Source organism: Diplotaxodon limnothrissa, linkage group LG23 (genome assembly GCF_057381915.1).
Source record: "Diplotaxodon limnothrissa isolate DT_005_m linkage group LG23, D_limnothrissa_male_GT1.1, whole genome shotgun sequence".
Taxonomy (NCBI): Eukaryota; Metazoa; Chordata; class Actinopteri; order Cichliformes; family Cichlidae; genus Diplotaxodon; species Diplotaxodon limnothrissa.
In genome coordinates, this window is record NC_140617.1 from 8,899,651 (window position 1) to 8,925,154 (window position 25,504).

General features: G+C 41.6%; 1 protein-coding gene across 2 annotated transcripts in view; it reads right to left on the reverse strand.

Annotated features, from left to right (window-relative positions):
• Positions 1–2,793: 2,793 nt before the first annotated feature.
• slain2 (SLAIN family member 2) overlaps positions 2,794–25,504 on the reverse strand; it is a 28,711-nt gene continuing 6,000 nt past the window's right edge. Inside the window, exons 3-9 of one of the 2 annotated variants that reach the window (XM_085348101.1) lie at positions 13,943–14,110; positions 13,683–13,856; positions 13,247–13,600; positions 11,358–11,507; positions 10,205–10,291; positions 7,486–7,711; positions 2,794–6,004 (exon numbers count right to left, since the gene is read on the reverse strand). In XM_085348101.1, coding sequence (XP_085204227.1) covers positions 5,941–6,004; positions 7,486–7,711; positions 10,205–10,291; positions 11,358–11,507; positions 13,247–13,600; positions 13,683–13,856; positions 13,943–14,110 — 1,223 coding nt within the window. In that variant the 3' untranslated portion in view covers positions 2,794–5,940. The remainder of the gene's footprint in view (positions 6,005–7,485; positions 7,712–10,204; positions 10,292–11,357; positions 11,508–13,246; positions 13,601–13,682; positions 13,857–13,942; positions 14,111–25,504) is intronic. The other variant, XM_085348100.1, reaches the window with a different exon arrangement.

Below are 25,504 nucleotides of genomic sequence, written 5' to 3' on the forward strand. Positions count from 1 at the left end.
GGACCTCAACTATTCAGGATGACTTTTAATGAATTTTTGAAATAAACATAATTGTAGTGCATTGACTGTATTGCACTGAATATGAGTTTACTGTGATTTCTGAGTAATATTACAGTAAATCTGGGTAAAAACTGGCCCAGAGGTAAAGTAGGTGTCCGAGAAGAGGATTGTGTTGAAAGCTTGGCATCAACTTTTAAGAATGATTTTTAATGAATTTTTGAATATGCAACCAGACTGTCACGATGGCTGTATTGGGCTGTTCCATTGTAATTTGTGTGCGCGCGTGCGTGTGACTGTTCACGCGCGTGCATGTGTGCGCGAGTCTAGGCTTTCAATCAGGATATAAAGCGAAAAGGCGCTACCGTAAAGACTGGTGTAAAAGCGCAAGGAAATGTATGCGGCGGATAGGAGGCGGCTGGCTTGACCGCGGCTCACAAATGACGGCTCACTTTACCGCAGTAGTCGTAGTCGGGGTATGTGATGGTGCCATGGTACTGATAGTCTAATGAGTCTGAGTGGTGCCACGGATTGTTTCTGGGCTAAACTGCTGGAGGAAAGACAGCACAGGGTCGTAAGTTTAAGCAAGAGTGGCTGGACCAATTAATAACTACCACAATTGCCATTTACACTGAGCTCTGCGCTGTATAGGAAGAAAGACCCTGCAAACTTCAATCTTATTATTACACTCTGACAGTTTGCCATCCTGAAAAATGAGACTCTGTTGAGTGGTTGCTGTTTCGTCTCTCGCGTGTTCTGCAGAAGGATGGAAAAGATCCTTGACATTTATGGGAAATGTAAGTTGCGCTAAGTCAGTTACTTGTTGAGGTTGAGTAAGCAGAGACTGTGTTGATCTTTAAATTATTGCAGCAAACTGTGAAAATCCGCCCGCCCTTTTCTTTCCCCCCCGTTTTTTTGGTCATGCTGGTCGCATTACGCACGAGTCCTCACCTCAAACGTTACGTTGCGCATAAGTCTTTTGGTTCAGTAGATTATTATTATTAAAATCAGACTTCAGCGTTTGACCTCAAACAAGAACTTGGGAACTCTGATTAGTGTTTTATAAATACCAACCTGAAAGCATATATATCACAGTGAATTTGTATATATATTGGTCAGATCAGCTGGAATTGAAATAATTCAGTTGCTCCCAAAAGTACTCCTGGTGGAGTCTGATATATTTCTTACGTGATTAAAGCGGGCTCAAGCTCACTCCCACATATATTTTCATTCTTGAATTCAAATAAGGTAGACATGTGTGATTCATAAACATTAAAAAACATTTTGCTGTGGCGCATTGAGCCTAAAATGCATGATGCCACGGAGCAAACCACACAGTTCCCACACCTCAACCTACAGGACTGAAAAGATTCCCTGGGTGCCAGAAAGCACAGGACACACCCAGAGGTCCTTGGTCTTTAATGGGCAGAGCAGTTACACAATATTACAGCTAATAGGATGAATATTGTTGCTGAATCTGCTTTTTATAAACCTGAAGCCTATATTTATTATTACATTTCAATTCCTGTAATACATAATATTTTTTATGTTGAAATCTTTTATCCATCAATATGACAAAGAAAATCTTTTAACAGAAATCCTAAATATGAGTGAGGTAAAACTTGTACATGGTAAATGGTTTGATCGTTGCTTATTTTAAACCTTTGTTGTGTAGACGGCATAGGCAGCACCGATGAAATATTGTGGTCTGCTGCTGTGACAGTGTGTTCTCCACAATAATGGTTTATCTTATTCAGCATCACTCATATGAACTGTCTTTGTTCTGTGTGTCTGCAGCACACAGGAAATGATCCTGAGTGAATCTAGCACACGAAGATGAGAGTCTGGAAAAAATAAATTCACTCTTCGGAGCTGAAGAGGGGACAGAACAGTCGGTGACTCAGGCTTTCAATCTCCTCCCCTTCCCAGAGAAACACACCATGTCCCCTCCTCAGCAGCAGCGGGTGACTCCAGGTACGTAACGCTGTCTCTGTGCAGAATACATAATGTGTCCCCATCAGCAGCTGGACATAGTGTATGAGACTAAAACAAAAGTACAGTACAAAATGAATAAATACTGTAATTGATTACAGCTGACAAGAGCAAAGAACAGTGCAAGCAAATTGTTTTGTTGTTGTTGTTTGCTTTTTTCTTTTAGAAAATATAAATGTTATAGTAAAGTGAGAGCACACAGAGACAGATTTACATACCCAGAAATAATTTTGACACAATATATGAGTGTACTCTATTAAACCTATTAAAACCATGGAGGAAAAAAAAGAGCCTGTATGAGTGTGACAAGTTGTATAAAATGCTTTGAGTGCTCAGATATTACAGTGCTATATAAGATGTGTTTTTTATGGCAGTTTTAAGTAAAAATCTAAATAAATAACATAAAAATATTCCCTTATGTACCTTCTTCTGGGCCTTTGTGCACACCCTCAGTTCATCCTCTGAAAAACATTACCTGATCTCAATTTCGGGCCCCTTAGTACTGACCACAGTGAACCATCTTCAGATGGCTGCTCCCCGCTGTATAACATGCCATATTGCAGAAGTGGTTTCTTGAACATGATGATGAGTTCACTGCCTCCGCAGTCACTTTATTTATTTTTTAGATACATTAAAGTGTCTGCTCAGTGTACATGTGGTTTAAAAACTGTCCTTAAATGTGTACAAACTCCACGGTGTGCAGCTTGTACACTTTGTGTTTACAAACAGTTTTATAGTTCCAAATTAGCAAAATTGCAAACAAGAAAAAGGAAAAGCTACATGTAAGAATACTTTTGAGCTTTTATTTGAAATGTGACTTTACACAGGGAAACCGAATGTCATGTTTGTGGATATAAAAAAAATTTCAATAACAAAACCTGTCACACAAAAGGTGTGGTATGTCTTTTTGCAACATTCGTCCTACAGCTTCCCACTGAATCTGAGCTTTAACAGAGGCACCTCTCTCTTTAATAAATAGTTTCATTTACAGAGCGAGTAATTAGATATAAATACAAAGGCGCGTTTAAAACATTTTTTTAAAGCAATTATAAATGTGTTGATTCTATTTAAAAAAAACAAACAGGCAACAAGCAAATCAATCAAGCAATCAGATGCAAAATTGCAAACAATGTTGGCAAAACCAAAAACTGGCACCAAGAAAAAAGAAAACATACAAACAAAATTATGTTCAAACTTTAAATTATAGGCACTAGTTTAAGAACACCCACCACATCAATCACCGGTACAGCTTCCCGAACACTGGCATGCCTTTTGATTCATTCTCATAGCATAAGAGGTAAAAGCCAATCAAAACCTAAAATGTATTCAAGACAGATTTTCATCATATTCCTTTTTTTCATGGTATGAATGATACACACTGATACATCTCTTATGGGGATTTGATAAACAATATCAAAGTTTCCTTGTTTTCATTGGCTGAATGGGTGAACAGGGACAAAACAGCTCTTTCAGGCTATTTTTCTCAACATTTTTTTTAAATCAGACATCAGTAAAAACTCAGAGCTAATGTTAACCTGGGGCCAGTTTCACAAAGAGATCTGAGACTCCAGTGTGCGAGGGTCTAAAATGTGCTCTTTGGCTGCCATATTTCTGCAACAGAGTCAATTAGCAGCTCAGGTCCAGTGATAAAAGTCCCAAATGAAAGGGCTTTTAACTTTAAGTGCTTACTTGAAGTGCTGTGTTTCTATTAAAAGCACAATTCAGTAGCTCAGAGTGGATCCCAAATTGAAGCTTGGTCTTGCAGCGGAAAGAGGACTATTATGAACAATTATAAATGAAATGCCTGCTATTGTCTGCAGGTAAGATAAATAAAAGCCCGGGTCACCAATGTGTAATCTAGTCTGAATTTCACAAAAAGAACCACTGACTTTTATCTAAAGGTACTTTTTGTAGTTATCTGCATAATCTAATTATAACTTTCACCAGCAGGGGGCAGCACATTCATGTTTCTGTTCCATTTTTTAAATTTGATAGTTCTCTTTACCCTTCCCTATTTATACAAGAGGCTTCCCTTTTCCCCAAAACACCAGAGCAAATAAGCACGTGTTCCTCCTAATGATTAGTCAGGTTTAGGAAACGTTACGATGAGTCACTGCACCATCTTGTGGTGCAAAATTGTACCACAACATAATTCAAAGTACAGAATGGCCCAGATTGAGCTCTTAAACATAATTCAAAGGCAATGTGGACATAAAGTTAGAACGATTGTTTCTTCTTCTTCTGACAGCTTTGGTTCATTTTTATTGTTTTGAACCACTAATAAAAACAAAGATTTACAAAAAAGTACCTTTAGGTCAAAAGCGTCACCATTCTCCAGGGCTAACTTCAAATTATGTATTCACTCAGCGACACTGCTGATAAAATGATGTTCAATTATTTAAAAATAGTCCAGGACAAACTGGTTTATGTCGCCAAGCAGAAAGCTGCTGGGCTGGGGAAAAAAATTGCAGTTCACTGAGTTGCAACTCACTAGAGACTCCTGTTTTAAAATAACCAGCAAGTTCTTTTTTTTATTAGTCAGTTTTATTGTTATCTTTAATTTTATTTAACGTGTTTTGGTATTTTTTGAAATTTTATTTATGTATTTTTTTTTTTGCCGTCTTGGAAAGCACTTTGGTGAACCATGTGTTTTGGTTGGTTTTTTTTGTTTTGGTTTGTTTACGCATAAAGTTGCACAAACAGCTACAGCTTAGTTTTAGTCTCCTGGGGTCTTCCCCCCCCACCCCCCAATTTAACTCGCTAATTTAAACTAAATTAAAATATGGGTGTTGAATCCTGACACATGCACGTGGAGCAGACTGCACATTTGCTAATCAGAGTCATTGAACTGAACCTACCTGCTGTTTGTAGCTTTAGTGCATTTTAAAATTCTAGTGTTGAATTACTCTGTTCCTCCTCTCTGAAGCAGCAGGTATATCTGTGAGCTGTACGAATGCTAGCGTTAGCTGTCAGCGTACCAAAAATCCATCTTTTACACACGGTTTTAGAACTTAGTCATCTTTGTGAGACTGGCCCCTGTTCTTGAACAGACCACTTTAAGCACTTAAATGGAAAAGTATAATCTTGGCAAAACTGTGGTACGAGTCAGAACTGAGGCTTTGGCTGGGATGTCTTTAATCACCCGGTTTGACACTTTAAAAACAAAAACAAACAAACAAAAAAAGGCTTTGGAAAGTTAGCTTTGCAGTTGAGGTTCAAAACGTACATTTTAAACAACTGAAATTTTAAAACAAAATACTGATATGGATGTTTGGATGTACACTTCTTAAATAATTTTGAATAAATAATTTTCCAAAACAAACTTGTGCATACATTCTGGCTGATTTTACAAAGAGGAAAGATTCTTAAATGTCAAACCCACACAAGAGGTGCTTTCACTGTTTCAAGACATCAACAATTCTCTAACGTTACGGGACAGTTCACCTGCACAGCATCATCATAGAGATCGCTCACCGACATCTGTTAAACACAGAGCATAAAGAGAGAAATGCGTGGAAACATTTCAACCTGAGGGAAGTGAAAGAAGAACAGGGGGGAGGAGGACGAGGAGGAGGGGGAGGGAGGAAAGCTGGGCATGTGGAGATATGGACAGTCTCACGGATGACTGCAGTTGAACCAAAGGCAGGTGACGTGTCCTCTGATGGGGGCGCTGGAGTCGGGCTGGTTTCTTTGGCATCTTCTGGGCTGTCTGCACTACATGCCTGACCCCTCCAGAGCCAGTCCCCACAGAGAGACACAATGAGAGGTCCTCTTTGACACAATGTGGACTCTGTCCTCTCCCTTTTTCTTTTTTAAACTCTTAATCAAATGTATTTTTGGGGGCTTGGTCTTTCTGAACTATAAGAGTTATCTAGGTAGATAAAGTGCCATGTTAAAATATTTCCTCCTTTTATTGATAGTTTTGACTGGAGAGCCCCCTGGTGGCCCGCCTTAGTAACAACCTTCTCTCCAGTTCTCACCGCCGCCGCTGTAAGTCCGCGGACCAGGAAGGGACCTGAAAAGGCAAGCAAGGAAAATGCATTTCTGTAACAGCCAACAATAATAATAAAAATAAAGAGATACAAGACAGAAAACAATTCAAAATAAATATCACAGACACATTAAAGCACTTAAAATAGATAATAAACAAAACAACTGAAAGACATCAGCCAGACTCTGATGGAATCGCATAAAAATATGTTTTAAGGACTGATATAAAGTTGGTCATTAATTCTGCGAGCCTTGCACTCCCAGCCAGGCTGTTCCAAAGTGAATGTCTGCATATTAAACCAATAACAATGAACAGAAAGTGTGATTGTTAGCGCTGTCGCTCTCCAGCAGGAAGGTCCTGGGTTCGAATCCGCCAGCGTTTGCCTGGAGGTACTTGTGCTTCCTCCCACAGGCAAAGAGATGCAGCTTTGGCCACAAGTGTGACTCTAGTGTGTGTGAGTGTACCCCCCTCCTGTCCTATGACAGTGTACCCTCAAACCTGAACTGGATAAGCAGTTAAGAAAATGGATGGATTAACCTTTCCTGGGTGTTAGTTTCAAAGTTAGAAGGTTCTTATTTGGAGGAAGCAAGACTGGCCAACCTTTATAAGAGTGGAATCAATCTGGGAATGGAACCACCACAAAGCAACACACAGAACGCAGAAAGTGAATTATAGAAATTAAAAGACAGGCGATAACAGTAAAACTGCACGAATTTGTAAGAACAGTGGAATCAAAAGACATTAAAAGAGCTAGTGGTGGATGGAGATTCTACAACCACTCACCACTAGCTGGAGCTGCGGCTACACCAGCATTTCTCTCTCTCTTTCTCGGTCAAAGTAAAATAACCAGCCAGCTATTTAAACCTGGAAGGGAAGAATGCTGCTGCTGCTGCTACACTCAGGAAATACAATAAGACTGTCTGTGCAACATTATGTGACAGCAACTAAAAATTTCAGCAACGTTTAATTTACGATTTGATTGTTGAGGAATGTAATTACAGACATTGTCTGTTAGTCTGTTGTGCTCAGCTTTGACTGTTGTCTTGATATTAGACTGGTCAATTTTTAGTAAATTACCAGCCAGAAACATCACTGGTGTACACATAAGAGCGAAAATATATATATATATAAGCACAATACGCCTGCCTGGTAACACTTTATAACCTGCTGCATGACTAAGAGTGTAATTCCCCTTTAATTAGATGGAACTTCAATGTATTTTATCTGAAATTACAGTGTAATCATATTTACCTAGCGATACTTAAAGGTAGGCACACTGGAATAAAGGAGGTTAAATTAAAGTATAATTATTTCTTGCTTGCTACCTCTTTATTCTGCTGCAGCTTATTTCAAGTATTTGTAGGTAAATATAGTTACATTGTAATTTAAAATGAATTCCATTGAAATTTCATTTAATTACAGGGGAATTACGCCCTTATTATAAAGTGTTACCGTCCTCTTTAATCAGACAGAGAGGTGCACAATAAGGACGTGTCTGTACATACCTGCGCACGGGTTGGGCCAGTTTGCTGCGAGGCAGAGGGATCCCACCGCCTCCTCCTCCTCCTCCTCCTGTAGAAGCACTAGGTCGGGGCAGGCCACTGCGCGGAGGAGCTAGGGAGCGGGTGGGGGTGGAGGTGGCAGAATTGGGGGTAGATGTGGCCTTTACCGGTTGCCGCAAGGCTAGTGGTGATGGGGTGGCAGGAGTCCGTAGTTTACTGGGAGATGGAACTGGAGACGGGCAGAAAAGTCAGGTGTAAGTGGATTATGATGGACTGCTTTCATACACAGTATCTATATAATGAAGTAATGATCAAAACCACGATGGTGTGAGGTTAATTTAAATATGATGCCGGTATAAAAAAATCTGAGACAGTATGCAAGCTTTTACTAACAACATCCATTCCAAATTCACAAACTTCTACATAAGTTCAAAAACATAAATAAATGAACAGAAAGGTTAACTAGCACAGCTGCCGGCTATGATTTTTGATGCATTGACAGAATGAGATGATACAAACACACAGAGCAAACTCTACTAGTAAAAACCAACAACACAACATCGATGCGGCCACGGCGTGGAAACCACAATCACGATATTTAAAAAGGTGGAGGCTCTCAGTGAATACTCACTGAAATCACCTTCTTCTCCAAAGCAACAGGAGAGTGGGACTAGACAAAGACGAAGACAACAAAGACAGGCCTTATTTCAGAGCAGGGAGGGAGGAACGTGCTGACCATGCAGTGTAATGTGGCGTTTTGCTCAAAATGGGCCTTTAGGGCTGACGCCACACATGATAAAGGCAATGAGTCTGTCATCTTATTTGACAGAAATCTATTCAGTTTCCTCTAATTTTTAATTATCTATAAAGAAAAATCCTTTGACTAAATAAAACCCACCTAAATATACAGTAAGAAAAATTATTTAAATTTCAACACCTGACGTAGGAGAGGATTTTCTGCTGGGATAACTAAAACCTCTTCGGGGCCACCTTTAACGATGTTATGTATTTGTTAATGACAACCAAATGTTTTGTTTTAATTGCTTCCTTAGTAATTGCCCTTCTTATTCCTGCTATTTAGTGAAAGCTGCTGGCATCTCTGGGAGGAAGTGCACAACAAAGCGAGATTAATGGGTTAGTGAGCTCTGTCATGAAGTTGACTCTCTGTGTACCTGGCTAGGTCACCATATCTTAGGCTAGGCACATAACCTGGTCTGGAGTAGGTTTGTGTTCAGATCTTCTCTTTAAAAATCATCAGGATGGATTTTCATTGATTTTTTTCACTTAAAGCAAGTACAATACAGATTCTCTAGACTTATATTTCATACAGGCAAGTTGATAGGCTTACTAATATCACAAAAGGAAGCTGTGCAGTAAAGTTACAGCTCGACAAACTGTGTACTGCATGCATTCAGTTGGTCATGGAGAAAATGTAATATTGTATTTATGCTTGGTCCCAATCTGCTGCCAAATCATTTTGTACACTGCTGAGGTTGTAGCTAACGGAGAACACATTAGAAAACTCATCGGCCTGTTTGTTGGCAATTTATCACTGAGAATAGTCAATCAATAACATTTATTTCACTTTGACCTGCCCACAATCTACGGGGATTTTATGAGGCTACAGGACAGCGCTATGCCCAGACATGCAGAGTAATAATGTGTATCATGTTTAAAGTTTCAGGGCTCTAACGTGCAGCACTCATGGCAACATTTAGCAGTAAAATAGATATGTATTGACTTATGTATTCACAAGATTTCACAGGATTTTCAGGAACGTTGTTTCTTTTTCTTATTATATTTTGGGGTTTTTAGATTTTATAGATCTGCATCCAAGAGTGAAAAGATGCTTCGATCCCTTTTTATGCTGAGCCTGAAGCAGAACGCCTGGATTATAAAAACCTCCATCGTGATACCCGCCACCTCTGACTGAGATTTTACGTTGTGTCGAGCCAGCTATCGCAAAGAAAGCCTGGCTATGTTGGACTTGCATCGTAGGAAAGCCATCAGGTATCTTGTATGTGTGGCATCAAACAGGTAAAGAGCAAGAGAGAAGAAAACTAAACAGTGAATGAAACAGTACACGCTCTCCAGCCTTTGGATTTTTGCCAGTGTCACCTGTGCGTCCATTTATACAAAACAAGTATTTTGAACATCAGGGGCAACTTTCTAACAGCTATCAAGATGACAAATATTATAAATGCACAACGTTTATTTACAACTATTTTTATTATGATCTAACTGTCGAATCATAAAAAAACATAACTGAAGTCTAATTAACTATCAGTTTACTATTTATTAGCAATGGCTATTCTAAGGTGTTACCTACCTGAGACAACACTGACCCTGTCATGCATGATTCTTTACAGAAAGAAAGTATTACCACAACCAAAAGAAAATACACATTCACACATTTCTTACAAGGTTGCAAGATCATCCTCATCTCTGACAACAAACGTACTCCATGGTTACCTCGTATTAAACATCTTGCAAAGAAAGCAACAAAAATAAAAGGCTTAAATTCAGCGTGTGCTCAGCGTTGCTTTACATTCTCAGCCCTTCAAATGACGAGCTGGCAACTTCCCTCACTTTCATTTCCGCTCCATAAACATAACAACCCATCATTACAACTCATCAGTCATCTGTACCTTCAGCTGACTTTTATGTTGTCACAAATTGTGCATTTGTCTGTGTGAGCAGTCTCACAGCCTTTAGCTGTTACCTCGTAGGGCAGTGGGGCTTTGGAGCTGCTGTTTGGGTTTCAGTGAGGTGCGAGAAGGGGTCAAGTATTTCGGGAGCTGAGGTGCTGCTGGAAAACAGAAACATGTCAGCACTAGACTTCAATCTGTCACAGAATTCATGGAGAAAGAGGGGCTATTTTGGCACTGGAGGCCATTTGAGCCTGAGGTGCAGGTTGAGGACACTAGAGGGCTCTCCAAGCACACACGCTGAGATAGTGAAGGAGGAGCACGACTATCAGAGCAAAGTGCCCTCTGCCTCTGACAGGTTTAACAACCAATCCCAGCACAGACAGAGAAAAGGAGTGTATGGTTTACACATGCTTTACAGGGAAGAGAAGCCAGTGATAGAGGCAGCAGAGGTGCCCATGTCCAGTACAGCCAAAGCTCAGAAAAACACAAACCAGTCACCACAGATAAATGTATAAAGACTGAGGTAAAAACTGAATTGCTGCTCTGTATGTATGCATAGGGAGCACACAAATACACCATCCTTCCACACTAGGAGCTGGTTAAGGCAAGAAAGAGGCAGCTACCACATGATTAACCCGCTGAAACTTCCTCTTTGACCCCTCCATCTGTCTCTAGTAACAGAGGAGAGATTACAGCTTCTGGATTAAGGACTAAATCATTACCTTTATCTCCCATTACAGGATTATATCAAATGGATAGTCTTAACTCGCAGAGGAGGATTTCTAAGCTCTTAAAAGAGACCATAAAACCATTGGACATGAAATGTAAAACAATGTTTGTGTCACAGATCCCCCGAGTCGCTCTGGATTGTCAGTGTTTCTGGCATCATGCTTTTATTCTGCAGGATGAGTGCTTTTCTTTGAAGTGAAAGTTATGCCAAGACAATAAGAGGAAGGATGTGTGTGTGTGTGTTTGTGTGTTTGTGTGTGTTAAACATATTACAAGGAAAAAAGATCAAAGACAAAAGAGGATCCCCAAACACCAAAGCCATGTCACTACAAAGCAGTGCAGTCGCTGCGCTTGGAGAGCAAAACAAATATCGATCTAACAAAAAGTTACTTCAGTAATGAATCTGACAGTCTAAAGCTTCAAGTTAATAAATATTTCGCATTCAAACTAAAAGGCTTAAAAAGTGATGCTCTCCGTGGCTGTTACAGTACTCACTGGCAGATTGGCTCTGGTGTCGGGGGGAGCCGCCGTTTGGCACTTGCAGGTTGGACTCACAGCTGCGACTGTTCTTCACGGGCTCTGGGGCCTGAACTGCCGCCGCCACCGAGGTGCGTGTAAGATTAGGAAGACTTCGGCGCAGTTTTTCTACAACAGTAGCACAGGCCAGAATCAAAGTCAGCGTCAACTCAAATCACTGTTTCCCACAGATAAACTTTTACTCGCCGGTGTACTCCTACATGTATTAGTTTAAGCATATTTGGTAACATACTTATCCATGTGATTACCGTAATTGTCGGGCTATAAGCCGCTACTTTTTGCACAAGCTTTGAACCCTGCGGCTTTTAGTCAGGTGCGGCTTTTCTATGGATTGTCCATGATTTTTGTGATATCGTAAGACGATTTGTTTTGTTTGTTCCGCTGTTGTACGGCACTACGTTGCCTGGCGGAAGGATCAGGGTTCAAGAGTGGTATGTTAGTCACATGTCCGTCCGCCAGGCAACGTAGTGCCGTACGAAGTAGCGCGAAAAACAAACTTCAAAGTAGCGCTACGCATTCAGCGGGAGGCGTGGATGACGAGCGGCGATAAACTTGCGAAAAGCAAGTTATGCCCAACTCCACCGGTGGATTCTGACAGCGTGGAAAAGTGCGAAAACATCCACGATCACCAACGGATTTTGAAGGGCTGGACTGCTGCATGATGGAGAGGAGGACACCGCCACGGCCCTTCTGAGGGTGTTCGACTCTGACACTGACAACGAGGATTTCTTTGGTTTTGAAAGTGACAACGAAGGAGAGAAGCGGAGAGTGGATGACGAAGCCATCCTGAGCCTGTTCGTTTCCGACATTGGAGAAGAGGACTTTGGTGGTTTTAGAGCGCAGGAAGAAGAGAAAGATGGTGAATGACTGACTTTTCTTCTTGTTAAAGCCGTGTCACTGCACCTGAGCCTAAAAGGTAGTCCGAATCTATTTTTCTGGTGTGCTGTAGGTTACTGTTATGTACTACATGTGCAAATATGTACCCATAACTTGTTTTTCAAAATATTAATAAAAGGGGTGTGTCTCCAAACAGCCATCTCTTTCCTGACAATTCCCTTTGTGCATATTCTCTTACATATGATAAGTCAACATTGAAACACCTGCGGCTTTTAGTCAGGTGCGGCTAATGTATGTACAAAACAGGATTTTCCCCTGATTTTAGCTTGTGCGGCTAATATTCAGGTGCGCTTTGTAGTCCGGGAAATACGGTAAGTTATGGACAATCACCCTTACCCTTTCTGTCTCTTGTTATTTTTTCCCATAGACTGCATATAAAATAATGGATGCTGGTATTTTGGTGTGTTGAAACCAGGGGTAACGAGTAAAACATGGATCCCAAATGCCAAACTCATTGATATGCTCACTGGCTAACGACTGTTACAGACAAGTAGCTAGTGAAAACCCTTGAAACTAGCTACTGAGACAATAGTATTTAATTTTTACAGAGCAAGTAGGCTGCGGGTCAGCTAAAAGGAACCCATGTTTTGGGCACTTCTGAGTTTGCCTCATTTTTTTTTAGCTACATTTAGGTCTGAAAAGTCAGTCTTTATTTGGCTGGCTTGTTGGCCAAGTCGCTGCAGTGGCGGTCTTTGATAAACAGCTGTTTGAATTTTTTGTCCAGTGTCCACTGACTGGTGCCTCTGGTGACAGCAGTCGTTCTAAACCTCCATCTCACTGAGATCACAAAGTAAGGACAACCATCCCCAGCTTCCTTGCTGCTCTCTGACTTTAAAATCCATCTGATTATACATCTGATAATAAACACATTACTTGTGATGAAAATAAGACCTAATGTGTGAAACACTGGAGTAACTGAAACATGCAACTTGTTCATGTCCACTGCTTACCTTCATTTTTCACCACATTAGTCTGAAGGTCATGCCCGTGGCTCTGCAGCGAGTGACGAGGCTGCTGCAGGCGGCTGATGATGGGCTGAGGAGAACCCCGGCTGTGGCTATAGTCGATGGAACGAGCAGGTGAGCGCGAGCGGGGAGAGTTTCTCGGGGATGCACGGGGAGAGTGGCGAGGGGAGGGGCTGAAACGGTTGGAGGGCAGGTGAAAGGCCGGGTGCACCGCCTCCTCGTCGTCCTCCAGACTATGAGCATCTAGCTCCTGGTCACTGAAGGTGCTGCGCCGCAGGGAGTGGCAGGATGAACCCGAGCTCCGTCTGGATGCTGTTGCAGCATATTCCTGTCTCAAGCCTGTTGGCAAAAAAGGTGTGGTGCAAAAAAAAATATAATTGCAAAAAATTGAAGAATAAAGCTGTGGATGACGGATACATACTCTCTTCCTGCATGCGTGCCAATATCTGGACATCAGTGACATCATTGAGTTTATAGGTCGTTGAGGATCCCACTGAGTCCTCATCCATTTCTGACGTGCTCAGCTCGCTGTCCACCGATGACTGCGGACTAACTGCAGGAGGATTCCTCTCTGCTGCAGAGTTTCTCTGATGAACTGGTGCAGAAATCATATGTGAATGTTTTAGAGATAAACTAAACAGATATCCTGAAACAGACAGTGAACTATAGAGAGACCCATACTTGCGTTACTGGGCATTAGTTGCTGTCGCACGATGGGCACTCTGCTTGGGGTTGAGGAGGGGGAGTTGAAGCCACTGCTGTAAGGGCTGTTGGCTGCATTTGTGCTATAAGGACTTCCATAACTCTGCTGGTTGTACGGACTTCCATACAAGCTCCGGCGCTTGTTGGCTGTAGAGGCAAAAAGCAGAACTACAATGTCAGACAGCATCACATGAGAGACTCAGAAAGACTTGTCAATAAAGTTTTCATGTTGCAAAATCCATGCTGTCTACATGTGGTGGAGTTGTTAAGCAGTTTCACGTCCTCTCATTCACTAATCTATGAAACTTTCAAGCGGGAAAGTAGAGGTGTTAAATCAAAATACAGAATTATATCATATATTACATTTACTTGCAATTAATTATTTTGTCATCAGTTCCTTTATTTTCATTTTGACATTTTATTATATTATCTATACAAGTCAGCAAATAAATGTTTTAGATACCTTGCACAAGCAGATTTAGAACCTGGCAAATATTACCCACTAAACTATTTAGTTTTGTTGTTTTTATTGTTTTAAAAGTTGACCACTAAGAAAATGTGACAGAGAAATACAGCAAACGCACCAAACTAATAGACTTTCACTATATTAGGTACTTGTATATTTGTCCTGGACAACTAATAGTATTAATATGTGTGTCCTGAGCAATTTCATCACTCTATTGAGGTGATATGATTTCTTATTTTTAACATATTTTACCACTATTTCTTCTGGTAAGTATACTACATTAATAGGTGAAAAAGAAAGACTGTTCTCAATGAATAATCCATAATATTCTCTTAACTGGGACCAGTTAGTCAAGTCAAGTTGGCTTTATTGTCACTTCAACCATATACAGTTAGTACACAGTGAAGCGAAACAACGTTCCTCCAGGACCAAGGTGCTACATGCAACATAAATTTACAACATAAATTAACAGAAAACACTAAACTAGCTAACTAAGAGGCCTAGTTAGCTGGCTAGCAGAGACAAGACAGACTGACCTAACATAAATTACAACATAAATTAACAAAAACTAACTAACTATCTAAGGAAGACTTTTTTTTTTTTGTTAACAGACAGCAGACAACAAAGTGCATGTGCAAATGTGCAAACAAGAGCAACAAAGTGACAGTGTGACAAAAAAAACACAACGTAAAATAATAATAAGGTTTTGTGATGATGAGTTGAGGTAGTGGAGGAACAGTAAACATTCCTTAGTGTAGCAGCAAAAATTAGGAAGTAAAGAAGTTAGTGCAAAAAGTCCAGTGTTTGTGTTGATTAGTCAGTCCAGTCTCAATGTTTTGAGGTGGTTGAGTCAGCCTGTTCTTCAGTAATGGTTCTGTCATTCAAAGGATATCATAAAATCTGCACTTCATCCTACAATACCTGTCAACCAAACACGGTCATGGCCAACATCAGCCTTGTTGACTGCTTTTGAACCTTTCAACAAATGAGGAGGCGACCACCAGGTCAGTGGCAAATTCCTTTCTGTTGTGCAATATAAAGTTTGTGTTGGCTGAATGTTCAAAGATGAAGAATTGCTGAAAGACTATAATAAAAAATATTTGTTTTTTTATGCTAAAGAGAGAATAAAAAACAACAAAACAAAAAATATTCATCACCATCGATCACATAAACATCCCCGCATACCTGCTGAAGGGGGATTTTTGTTTCCTCAACTTCATAAATTACCTGCGTATAAAAACAAACTTGCAGCTATCAATCTTATAGTTTCTACCAAGAATCACAACTTTTAGAGAAATGAAAGTTTAGAGAAAGTCTAAAATCCAACTCATAGAAATTTGGGATCAAAACTTGTCGTTCATTGTTTAATCTGCTCATTCACCATCTATACGCTGTAACCCCTTAAAAGCCCTGACGAAGCTTGTTGGCCTTCTGAGCATTTGACTATGAACATCAGGAGTGTCTGCTCGGAGCCAGCACATCTATGCCTGCACATTGCAGAGCTTTTCAATCTGATTGAGTCTCTTATAATGTATGCTGAGTGTGGGCCTGATGGAGACTTCCTACATCATTAGCTGGGACAAACGCTTAACAATGCAAACCATTCAGTCCATATACGCACAGAGCACAATACAATTCTCTGTTAAACTCAGCAAAGCAGCGGTCACAGGCTACAGTCCAAAGTCGCTGGTCTGAATTATGATATCAGACTCTGGACACTCTGTCACAGTGATACTCTGATTGGTTTAGATGGTTAACATCTTTCGAGTTTGTTAATTTACCCATCATCACTCTGTTTTAATCTCTCTTACTGGATGTGTTTACATTGCTCGGTGGTGAGGCAGCCTTTTAAGATCAACTCTCTGCTCTTTCCACATCGCTCCTTTCACTTTCTCCTGTTCCACCTCGTGCTCTGCACTCTGTCCTCCTGCATTATTTAGAAAACGCCATCATGTCTCCTCTGCTGCAATCCACATGGATCAGATCCTGTGGAATGCCAACAACGTTGGAACGTGTTTAGTCAGAAATGCTGCACTCACTTAGCCAAAAGACGCTTTGTTTTCCAGAAAAGAACAATGAGGTCAACAGATTTAAAGAGTTCACCTGGTGAAGTGGTAAATGAAAGAGTAAATACTAATCTGCATGTTCTGTAAAGCTCCACTGTGTTTACATCACAAGAAAGTTGATATAACAGCATATTTCTGTGACTGCATACAGTAAAATCATAAACAGTGGTTACTGGATCCAGAACAGTGCTGCAAGTGTTTGTTTTGGATTTTTTAAAATATTTTTTTAAAAAATATATATAACATTGTTTTGTTTTCAGCTCAAATTCAGTTTCCAGAATGGTTCTGCTCCTATATCTAACCTATATTTAAATTTGATTTTGTTTTGAAAATACTTTTAGTGTTACTTTTAGTATTTTTTTAGAATTTAAATATGGATACATATTTGAAAAAGACAAAATTCAAGAGGTTCACTATACCACACTTGATATTGATATACCTTTATTAGTCCCACAAGGGGAAATTTATTTGACCACGAGTGTGACATCGTATCTCAGATGAGGTCTCGTTCTGTCCTTAACAGAGCTTCAGATCTCACTGTTTTAGAAGCTGAATGTTTAGCCTATAAACTGTCTTTTATTTTGAAAATAAAAGACTAAATTTTCTGTACCAATCCTGTATCCGACTTCCTGTGCTCCTCTTCTGCGCTGTGCAACTTGATGTGGCTTCCGTTAAAAATAGACCAGGCTACATTTCGAGCTTTTGAAATGCACTGTGGGTCATTTGGCAGAACTGCAAACACTGTCCTGAGTGGGTGCAAATAGTTCTGATGGCTATGTTGGAGCTGGTGTATTTTCAAGGTAACGGTTACACAGACATCCCAATTTCAGTAAACATCAAAGCCTCCTCAAACTGTTTCTGCTGGCAAATTTGATTAAATTTAAGAATTAAAACTAAGTACACCATATAGTTCTAATTACTTTCTGTGTAATTTTTATTTTTATTAATGTTTTTTCATATCGACTTTTAGTTTCTGTAAGTATCATAACTTGATTTTAGAAGGATATCAGGATCCACAGTCTGTTATTTTACAATATGCTTGAAATGTCCAATTTCTATCTCATAATGGGAAAGAAGTCATTCTTTCAATATCACTTCTAAGTCAGGCTAAGCCCCACACCTGGTAAACTTTTCATTTAAGTTGATCATCAACTTTTAAAAATAATTCTGCCTGTTTGTGTACAACACAGCAGAAGAGCTTGGCATACTTTAGTCTGTATTGGGTCTAAGCTAAAATCACAATGGTGCTACAGCTCAAAGGGCCAATTCAGGTTTCAGAGGATTTAGATGTGGTTAGGTGACCTGGCCTATCACAGCAACCCTAGCAACACACTTTCAGTAGAATGAGACCAATCTGATGGGATCAGTAGCACAGGGACCAATAAAAATAGAGTGTCCTTGACACCCTCGTGTACTGAAACAAGTCAGTAGAAAGAAAAGGAAATGTTCTTTCTGCCCACTGTGACTGATGTCATTTCCATTTACTGTGATATGAAATTGTGCTGCGCCAGTCTGTGGAAACTTCAGGCCAGTTTCCACAGGCAAAAATAAAACTAAATGAGGCGGCACACAACAGACTGCTTAAGGCCTTAAAGGGGGAGGGAAAGAGAAGACCAACCTTTCATTGAGGCCATTTGATACAAAAATAAAATAAAAGAATGAATGGGTTAAAGCAGCAGCACGGAGCTGTAAGCACATCCAAGAGACAAGCAAATAGAAAAACTATTGTATGCTAGAGATAAATACACCAGAGAAGAAAGGGGATAAAACTGGCAGAGACATGCAAGAAGGAGGTGCAACAACTGTGCAAAAGTGAGAGCTGAAAACAGGGCAGGTCAGCCATGTGACTGTGGTTGGGACCTCTTGGGTCTTTTACGTACTCTGTGGAACAGCTGTCAAAGCAGTGCAAAGGAAATGAGCTTTGTATAATTGTACAGCACTAATAACAAAGTGGTTCCACTGCATATCTGAACTGTCTGGTATGAATAAAGTTGTGCTGTCTGACTAGTATAGTCAACTCAAGGAGATGTCTCCCAGGAGTTTCCTCCCTGTTGTTAGTTATATAACTGAGACACGTCATCTGTGGAGAAGATTTTAACAGGGTGTGCGCGCATACAAAAGGCTTGGGTCACTCCTCACACAGAAGGTCATGTTTAAAATATCTGAATATGCACTTATTCCAGAAGATGGCACAATGCTTAGACAGATGTGAAATCTTCACACACTTTTGGTAACAATCTGCCGCAAGTGAAGAGTTTATTTGGCGATTCCATAGCAACAGCATTTCCATGCTCCTGCTAGAGGTTGGGTATGAAAAATAATTCAGCCCGGAGCTATAAAGCCCTGTCTGGTGACTCTCACAGACACAAATGCTTTCAGAATGTAGCGCTTAAAGCCAAATTCATGGTCCTGTGTTTGCGTAGCTCTCTGGCTATGCAGAGAGAAGGATTATGGGAGTTTAACCAAAGACTCCAGTGCAGTCTTCCCAAAAAGACAGATGCTGACTGCAACCAACAGCTGCATTAGACGTTTTAATGGTATTATTTAACTCTCACTTTGACTTCGCTGTGAAGAATTTTTCGATTACAACAATCTAAATCAAATTTGAACATATCCATGTTGTAAAGCTGAGCAAATTTGCCATCATAAACTTCGTTCTTTGAAAACTAAGATCGCAGTTTAGAAAATGACCATTACATTGCATTCAATAAAACCAGCAACTAGAGACTGAGCCAATAAACTAATCAGGAAAGTGTTCACTGAGCGGATAAGCAGTTTCCCCTCAGATGATATACAACCTGACTTCCTAATTCATCAAGTTATTTAAGTTTTCGCAGAAGTAAAAAGATGAGATGTAGAAAGTAAATGCATGTACACTGACTGCTTGATGCTGATCCTCGCTTTAATAGAGAGTCTGGGTCAGACACTGAGATACTATGTAACCTTATAAGTCTTCTTTGAAAAATTTCTAAATATTTTATTAAAAATCACAATGTTGGTGTTTAATTCATTAGATCTGAATGTCTTAACCACTTTACTCAGTGAATCATAAGCCTCCCCATAGTGCACTTTCACTTTCCACCAGTGCCATCTGAGGAATGAATGAGGTGGGGCAGATGCTATTAGCGACAAGGGGGGTATTTTTAGGATGACGTTATCGTGCCACACCTACATCGATGATATCACCACAAGTAAGCACCACTCCCTAAATCAGTGTTTCTCAAACTGTGGGTCAGACTCCAGTAGTGGAACAATGGGGGCGGACAAATGGACAGTAAGATAACAAACTTCCATATTAAGGTTTCATGGATTTAACAGATTGTGTGAATTTAATGACTTAAATACAAAAGTGAGGTCAATTCTCTCCTAACGTACTGCAGTAAATCACTGTGCTCCCAAAGATGAGTTTTTAGGAGTATAAGAAGATTCCACAATTGAGCCATTCAGTGAGTATTATTAAGAGAAATGTTAGCAGAATTGGCCATAATTAGCAACTAGTTTGGTAAGGCAAGAGGTTTCTCAAGGGAAGGTGAGGTAAGGCTAAGAGCAATGTTCAACAAAAGGTCACATAGTCCAGCCCATAGTAGCTGGTATAAACAGCCAATAAAGAGCAATAAGCTATATTATACAAGCCTCACTCTGATCTGATTTATCATTACTTAAGAAGACAGTCCAACACATAACTACTCCATGCAACAATATTCATATAAACAAGTTTCCCTATCCCCAGATGAGGGAAGAAATGTGTGACCAGGTGTTTCTTTCACAACAGCTGAAAGAATCCCACTGACCCCAGTGACAACCTTCACTGGACTGTTGCTCAACGTGATCCAACTATCACATGAGCATACCACAGTCAAAATGGAAATGACTCGCCTCTTAGTTTAACTTTCAGGAACGGAGCCCTGTTCTCCTCACTGAAAGGTTAAATATAATTAGTGAAATCAAAAACTCTACAGGCATAAGAAATTAGGTAACTCTGGGTGATATAAAGTTGCTTTTTTCAGGTTCTTCTCACTATAGGAAGGGGCCTTTCGAGAGTGACTGCAAACGTCAGCACGATTGCTCCATGTATAGTTATGACAATAAGTCTATCTTTCCTTATTTTACGTACTCTCATACACAACTAAATGATTTAAACCCCAACATGAAAAAAATCTGACTTTATGTATGTAAACTGAGTGTGTCTGCAGTTCATTCATTGAATCCATACACTCAGGGACCAGAGACTGATAGGTCCGCTGGTTAGCTCAGGCCATTCAGTATGGATCAGTTTAGGTTTGTCGGTGCTGCTGTTTGAGAAGAAAGTGCTGCAAAAGCAGCAAAATAAGAATACAAAAAAAAAAAATCACAGATGTAAATATAAATAAGTAAGCAATTAGGCACTATCACGTGACACAAAATAATAAATATTTTGCAGGTCCCAGGGCACAACAGCTCCTCATACAATCTGCCAGCAAAATAAGCAGAAAATAATAACCCCGTTGTTTTTAAACAGAAAAAGAAGAAGAATTTTCACTCCGACCAAATGATATAAATCTAGATCATTTAGCAGTGTATGCTCGGCACTGTCACCCTTGCAACCAAATCCAAAAGTGAGGACACAACTGCTACTGTGCAGTACACTTTGGTGTTGTTTTGGTTAATCATGCACTTCTTTATTTTTGTAACCTCGTTAGAGACACAAGTGTGCGAGCAAGTTGGTCTTTACCAGCATTGCAGTGATTTATTATTACTATTTTCTGACTGAAAGGAAGATCCTTTGATAGTTGGAAATGAGATATTCTGCAGAAATCAAATCCATTTCAACTTCTTTGATTCCTATACAAGTGACAATATAGCAATTTTCTTTTCCTTAAGTTGTAATACCCATAGTTTAGGAGTACATATAAGAAATGACATACACATAAGGCACAGCCAGGTCATTATGCTCACTAGTGGACCAGGGCAGCTGAAGACTTCAACAGCCGAGCAGATATCCACATGAAAGGCAGACTCCTACTGGTGTAAATTTTGTCAAGAGACTGTGAATGCAAGGCTCCGTGTGGACCACAGTGTGCCTTTATTCCAATCGAGGCACTATACTACAATGCGCCAACTACATATACGCCCTTCTTGCAGACTCTGAGCAGTATTGAAAAGAAAATATAAAAAGGACTACACAGCTGCAGTGTCCACAGCTGTCTGCATGCACATCCTCAAGTGCCAAAACCAGAGGGCATGTGGATATCAACTACCCTACTATCAGAGCCTTGCGTTCACCCTTTAATAGCAAAACATATGGATCCAAACAGGCTGAAAGTATAACAGCCTCTTAACTAGAGATGGCACGATACCACTTTTTTATGTCCGATACCGATACCGATATCATAAATTTGGATATCTGCCGATACCGATATGAATCCGATATAGTGTTTTTTAATCAACAAAACTGTTTTTTTTAAATATCTTGCTGCATTTTGTATAAGTTCATACTCAAGTTTAAAACAACAACTACACTAAAGCTATTCTGTTATACCTGTATGCAAAAAAAAATATTTCATAGTTCAGCAATACTGATCAATCTAATAAACTTAGACCTACACCATCCTCCCTATTCTGGTATTTTAAAGAGTACTTAGCGTAAATATTAAGCAACCTAACTAATAGGGTTCCAACTCCCAGCAACAACAAAAATAAATAAATAAAAAATAGGGAACCACCCCTCACGCTCCACCTCATGATGCTTAATCGACGTAACCAACCTTAATTTGATGCAGTGTGAAAAAAAAATGCACAGAAATCAATTATTTTTCAAGAAATATTAAATAGATTCAACATCTTTCTTCAACAAAATTGCAGACTGCACAGATGGTACCTTCCCAAAGGAAAAAGTACTATAGCTTACTAGGGTATATATATTAGACTTAATAGTCACTATATACAGTAATGGACTTCTATTTATTTTGCATCAAATTAAAACTTTGGGTGTCAGATAATTATTTATTAAAAGCTAGACATTTTAAATGAGAATAAGAAAGAAAAGTATGTCTTTGTGCCCCCTTTTCCCTGTTAATGCCCTATCGGCCCCCCTGGCTAAACTTTGCTAGATCTGCCCCTGCACAGTTACCAGCGTCAGCTACGTAGAAAAAGATCCTCGAGTAGAAAGTAATAATAAATAAATTCTAACAACAGCTGATCAAGCTTAAACGTGCTGCTGTTGTTCAGCCGCTGGTTTCCTCTTTCTGGTGCAAAGTGGGCCAAAAGCAAACTAGAGACACGGACTCGCGACAGAAAAGCCGATCAGCTGATCGTTAAGCAGTTTCATGATTGAAGTAGCAGCAAGAAGAGGCAGTCGCTCCATATATCGTTTGTTAAGCTTAATGCAGGAATGCTTTACAAACATTCAGAGATGGACTTACACACTTGCTTTACTTCTCTCGGGATAACTTTGTCGGAGATGAAATGCCGGGTTGCTAGCGAAGCTCCAAATGCTATCCAGACCACCGACAGGTCCCGCATGCCACAGCCGCTCTATCACGTGATGCATACTGCTCCGACGTGCTAACGTTCTGAGGTGAGTTACGGCGTGTTGCAAGTTTTGTGAGGTGCTTTCGTGATATTTAATGGATCGGATTACATTTTTTATTTTTCTCCGATATCCGATCCAGTAATTTAGGTCAGTATCGGACCGATACCGATACGTAATATCGGATCGGTCCATCTCTACTCTTAACTAGGGATGGGAATTGATAAGAATTTAATGATTCCGATTTCGTTATCGATATCACATCGGTTTCTCTTTGAGCTTTCATTAACGGCTTTGAGAGTCACCACCATCGCTAAGCAGTACATCAAAGACATTACATTCATGCAAATTAATTGCATGCTGTGTGGTCAAATGTTTCTGAATGTTGGATGCATTTCCCCTTTTTGATGTGATCAGTGTTGGGGTCATTACACAAACAAAAGTAATATATTACAAATGTTACGTCCGGGATGGGCGTGAGGTTCTGGGGGCGCTCCGTCTCTGGGCTGGGACCCGGACCGGGCCTCGGGGGCTTGGGTCCTGGTTGGTGTGTTGCCGGGGTTGTGGGCGGGTGGGTGCATGGGGGCCCAGCCCTGGAGCAGGGTGCCGCCGGTGCGTCGAGCCACCTGGGGGGCTCTTCAACTGGTGGGGGAGATTGTCACATCTTGCAGGAGCTTTCCTCTCCTCAGGAGCTCCCTCTGCAGGAGGGGGAGATACAGGAGAGGTGGAGGAAGATCTCAGCCTGGGTGTTTATTGTCTTATGTAGTCTGGAAGATGAGTGGATGGTGGGGTGGGTGCAGTTTTCTCTGTGGTGGGGTTGGGTGGACTGTCCCGGGCTCTGTGGGGCCGGGCGGCGCTGCTGCACTGGGCCCGGTCTGGATGGGCCTGGGCCCCCTTTCCCTGGCGGGTCGCGGAGTATGGGGGTGCCTACTGGGGTCAGCGGGGGAGCTGGCCCCAGGGAGGGGTCACTTGCCCCTCCCTTCCTTCCCTCCCCATCTCCAGCTGCCTCCCTCTTCCCGCTCCACCACAACCACCCACACATGCAGGGCCTTGGAGTAGGGGTATGTCACCAGGGTGCAGAGGAGGCTACCCCCCCCCCCCCCCCCCCCCCCCCTCTGTCCCCTTCTGGCTGCCTCTGCCTCAATTTTATCCCACAACTTAGACATTCACATTACTCACACTCTCATTACACATACATATAGGATCTTGGGGGTGGGCACGATACACGGAGTCCAAAGTACCATCAGGGTGTATACCCCACCCCTGGCATCGTTGCCCACCTCTCAATTTTAAATACACGTAGACATTGAGGGCTAGCAGGAGGGACCATGCGCTTACCTGCTGCTCTCTGGCAGGTAGCTCCATGCCCTCCTGGGTTTTAAATGCACCTTAGAACACACATGCATCAACATTACAATGAGCGGGTGGAGGGAGGTTTGGAGTCTTCTCTCACCCCCATTCTCTGAGACCTGCTGGAGCAGGGGGGCTAGGACTAGGAGGAGGAGTTGGCCGTCCGACTGCGGTCTGGAGTGTGGAGCCTTCCTGCTGCTGCGGAGTCGGGGCGGTCTGCCTCCCCCCACCGCAGGGAAAAGGGAAACACCACCTGGGTCTGGGTGCAGTTCCCCCCTCCAGGGGCGGGGGCACCTAGACCCGGTTTGTAGAGTACGCTTGGGGAGTGTGATCGTGTGTACAACGTCTCTTTATGTCTGTCTCCACGTTGGTTGAGTGTGGAGTAAGTGCATATGAGAGCATGAGGGTGGGAATGGATGTTTGTATCTGTGTGTGCCTGTATGTCTGTGTCTATATGTCAGGTTGGGTGTCAGGCGCCACCTCTCTGGGGACATCTCAGGCCCTCTAAGGTTTGGAGGCCTATCTCCCCCTACCACCACTTCCCCTGCCAGTGGCGGACCCCCTCAGACATCGGTGCGTTGGTGGTTCTTTGTGTCCGGGGATGGGCGTCCAGGTACACACCGGCTCACTCCTTGGCGGCCGCTTATCGGGGCCTGGAGCCTGGGGCTCGCTCGGGCCACTTCGGAGGTGGGGTGCCCCCGGCCTCTCGGCCTGGGGCTCGGTCACTCAGGCGCAGCTGGCTGCCGGCGGAGCTCACGGGCGCGTCACTGCAACTCCCCCTGGCTTCTGCTCCGCGGCTGCTGAGTGAGCCCTCATCTGGGACTCTCCTCAGCTCTTTCCGGGACAGTGGCGCAGCTGCCCCTCTGTTGGTCTTCCTTGGTCTCTTGTGTTCTGGGGGCCTCTGGATGTCTGGAGTTTTGATCTCCTCCACACCTGCTTCAAGCCCTGGAGGACGGGGCTGTGGCCCCCCCACACCCTCTAGCAGATTATTACATGAAGGAACCTTTTAAAAAACAAAAAACAAGCGCGTCCATGCTCACAGGTGTACACACGGGTGATCACACCCACAAACTACACCCTTTTTGGCTCCTACCTCAAAGCACACTGTGTTCTGTTGATCTTATGTGCTGCACAATAATGTTTAACATTTA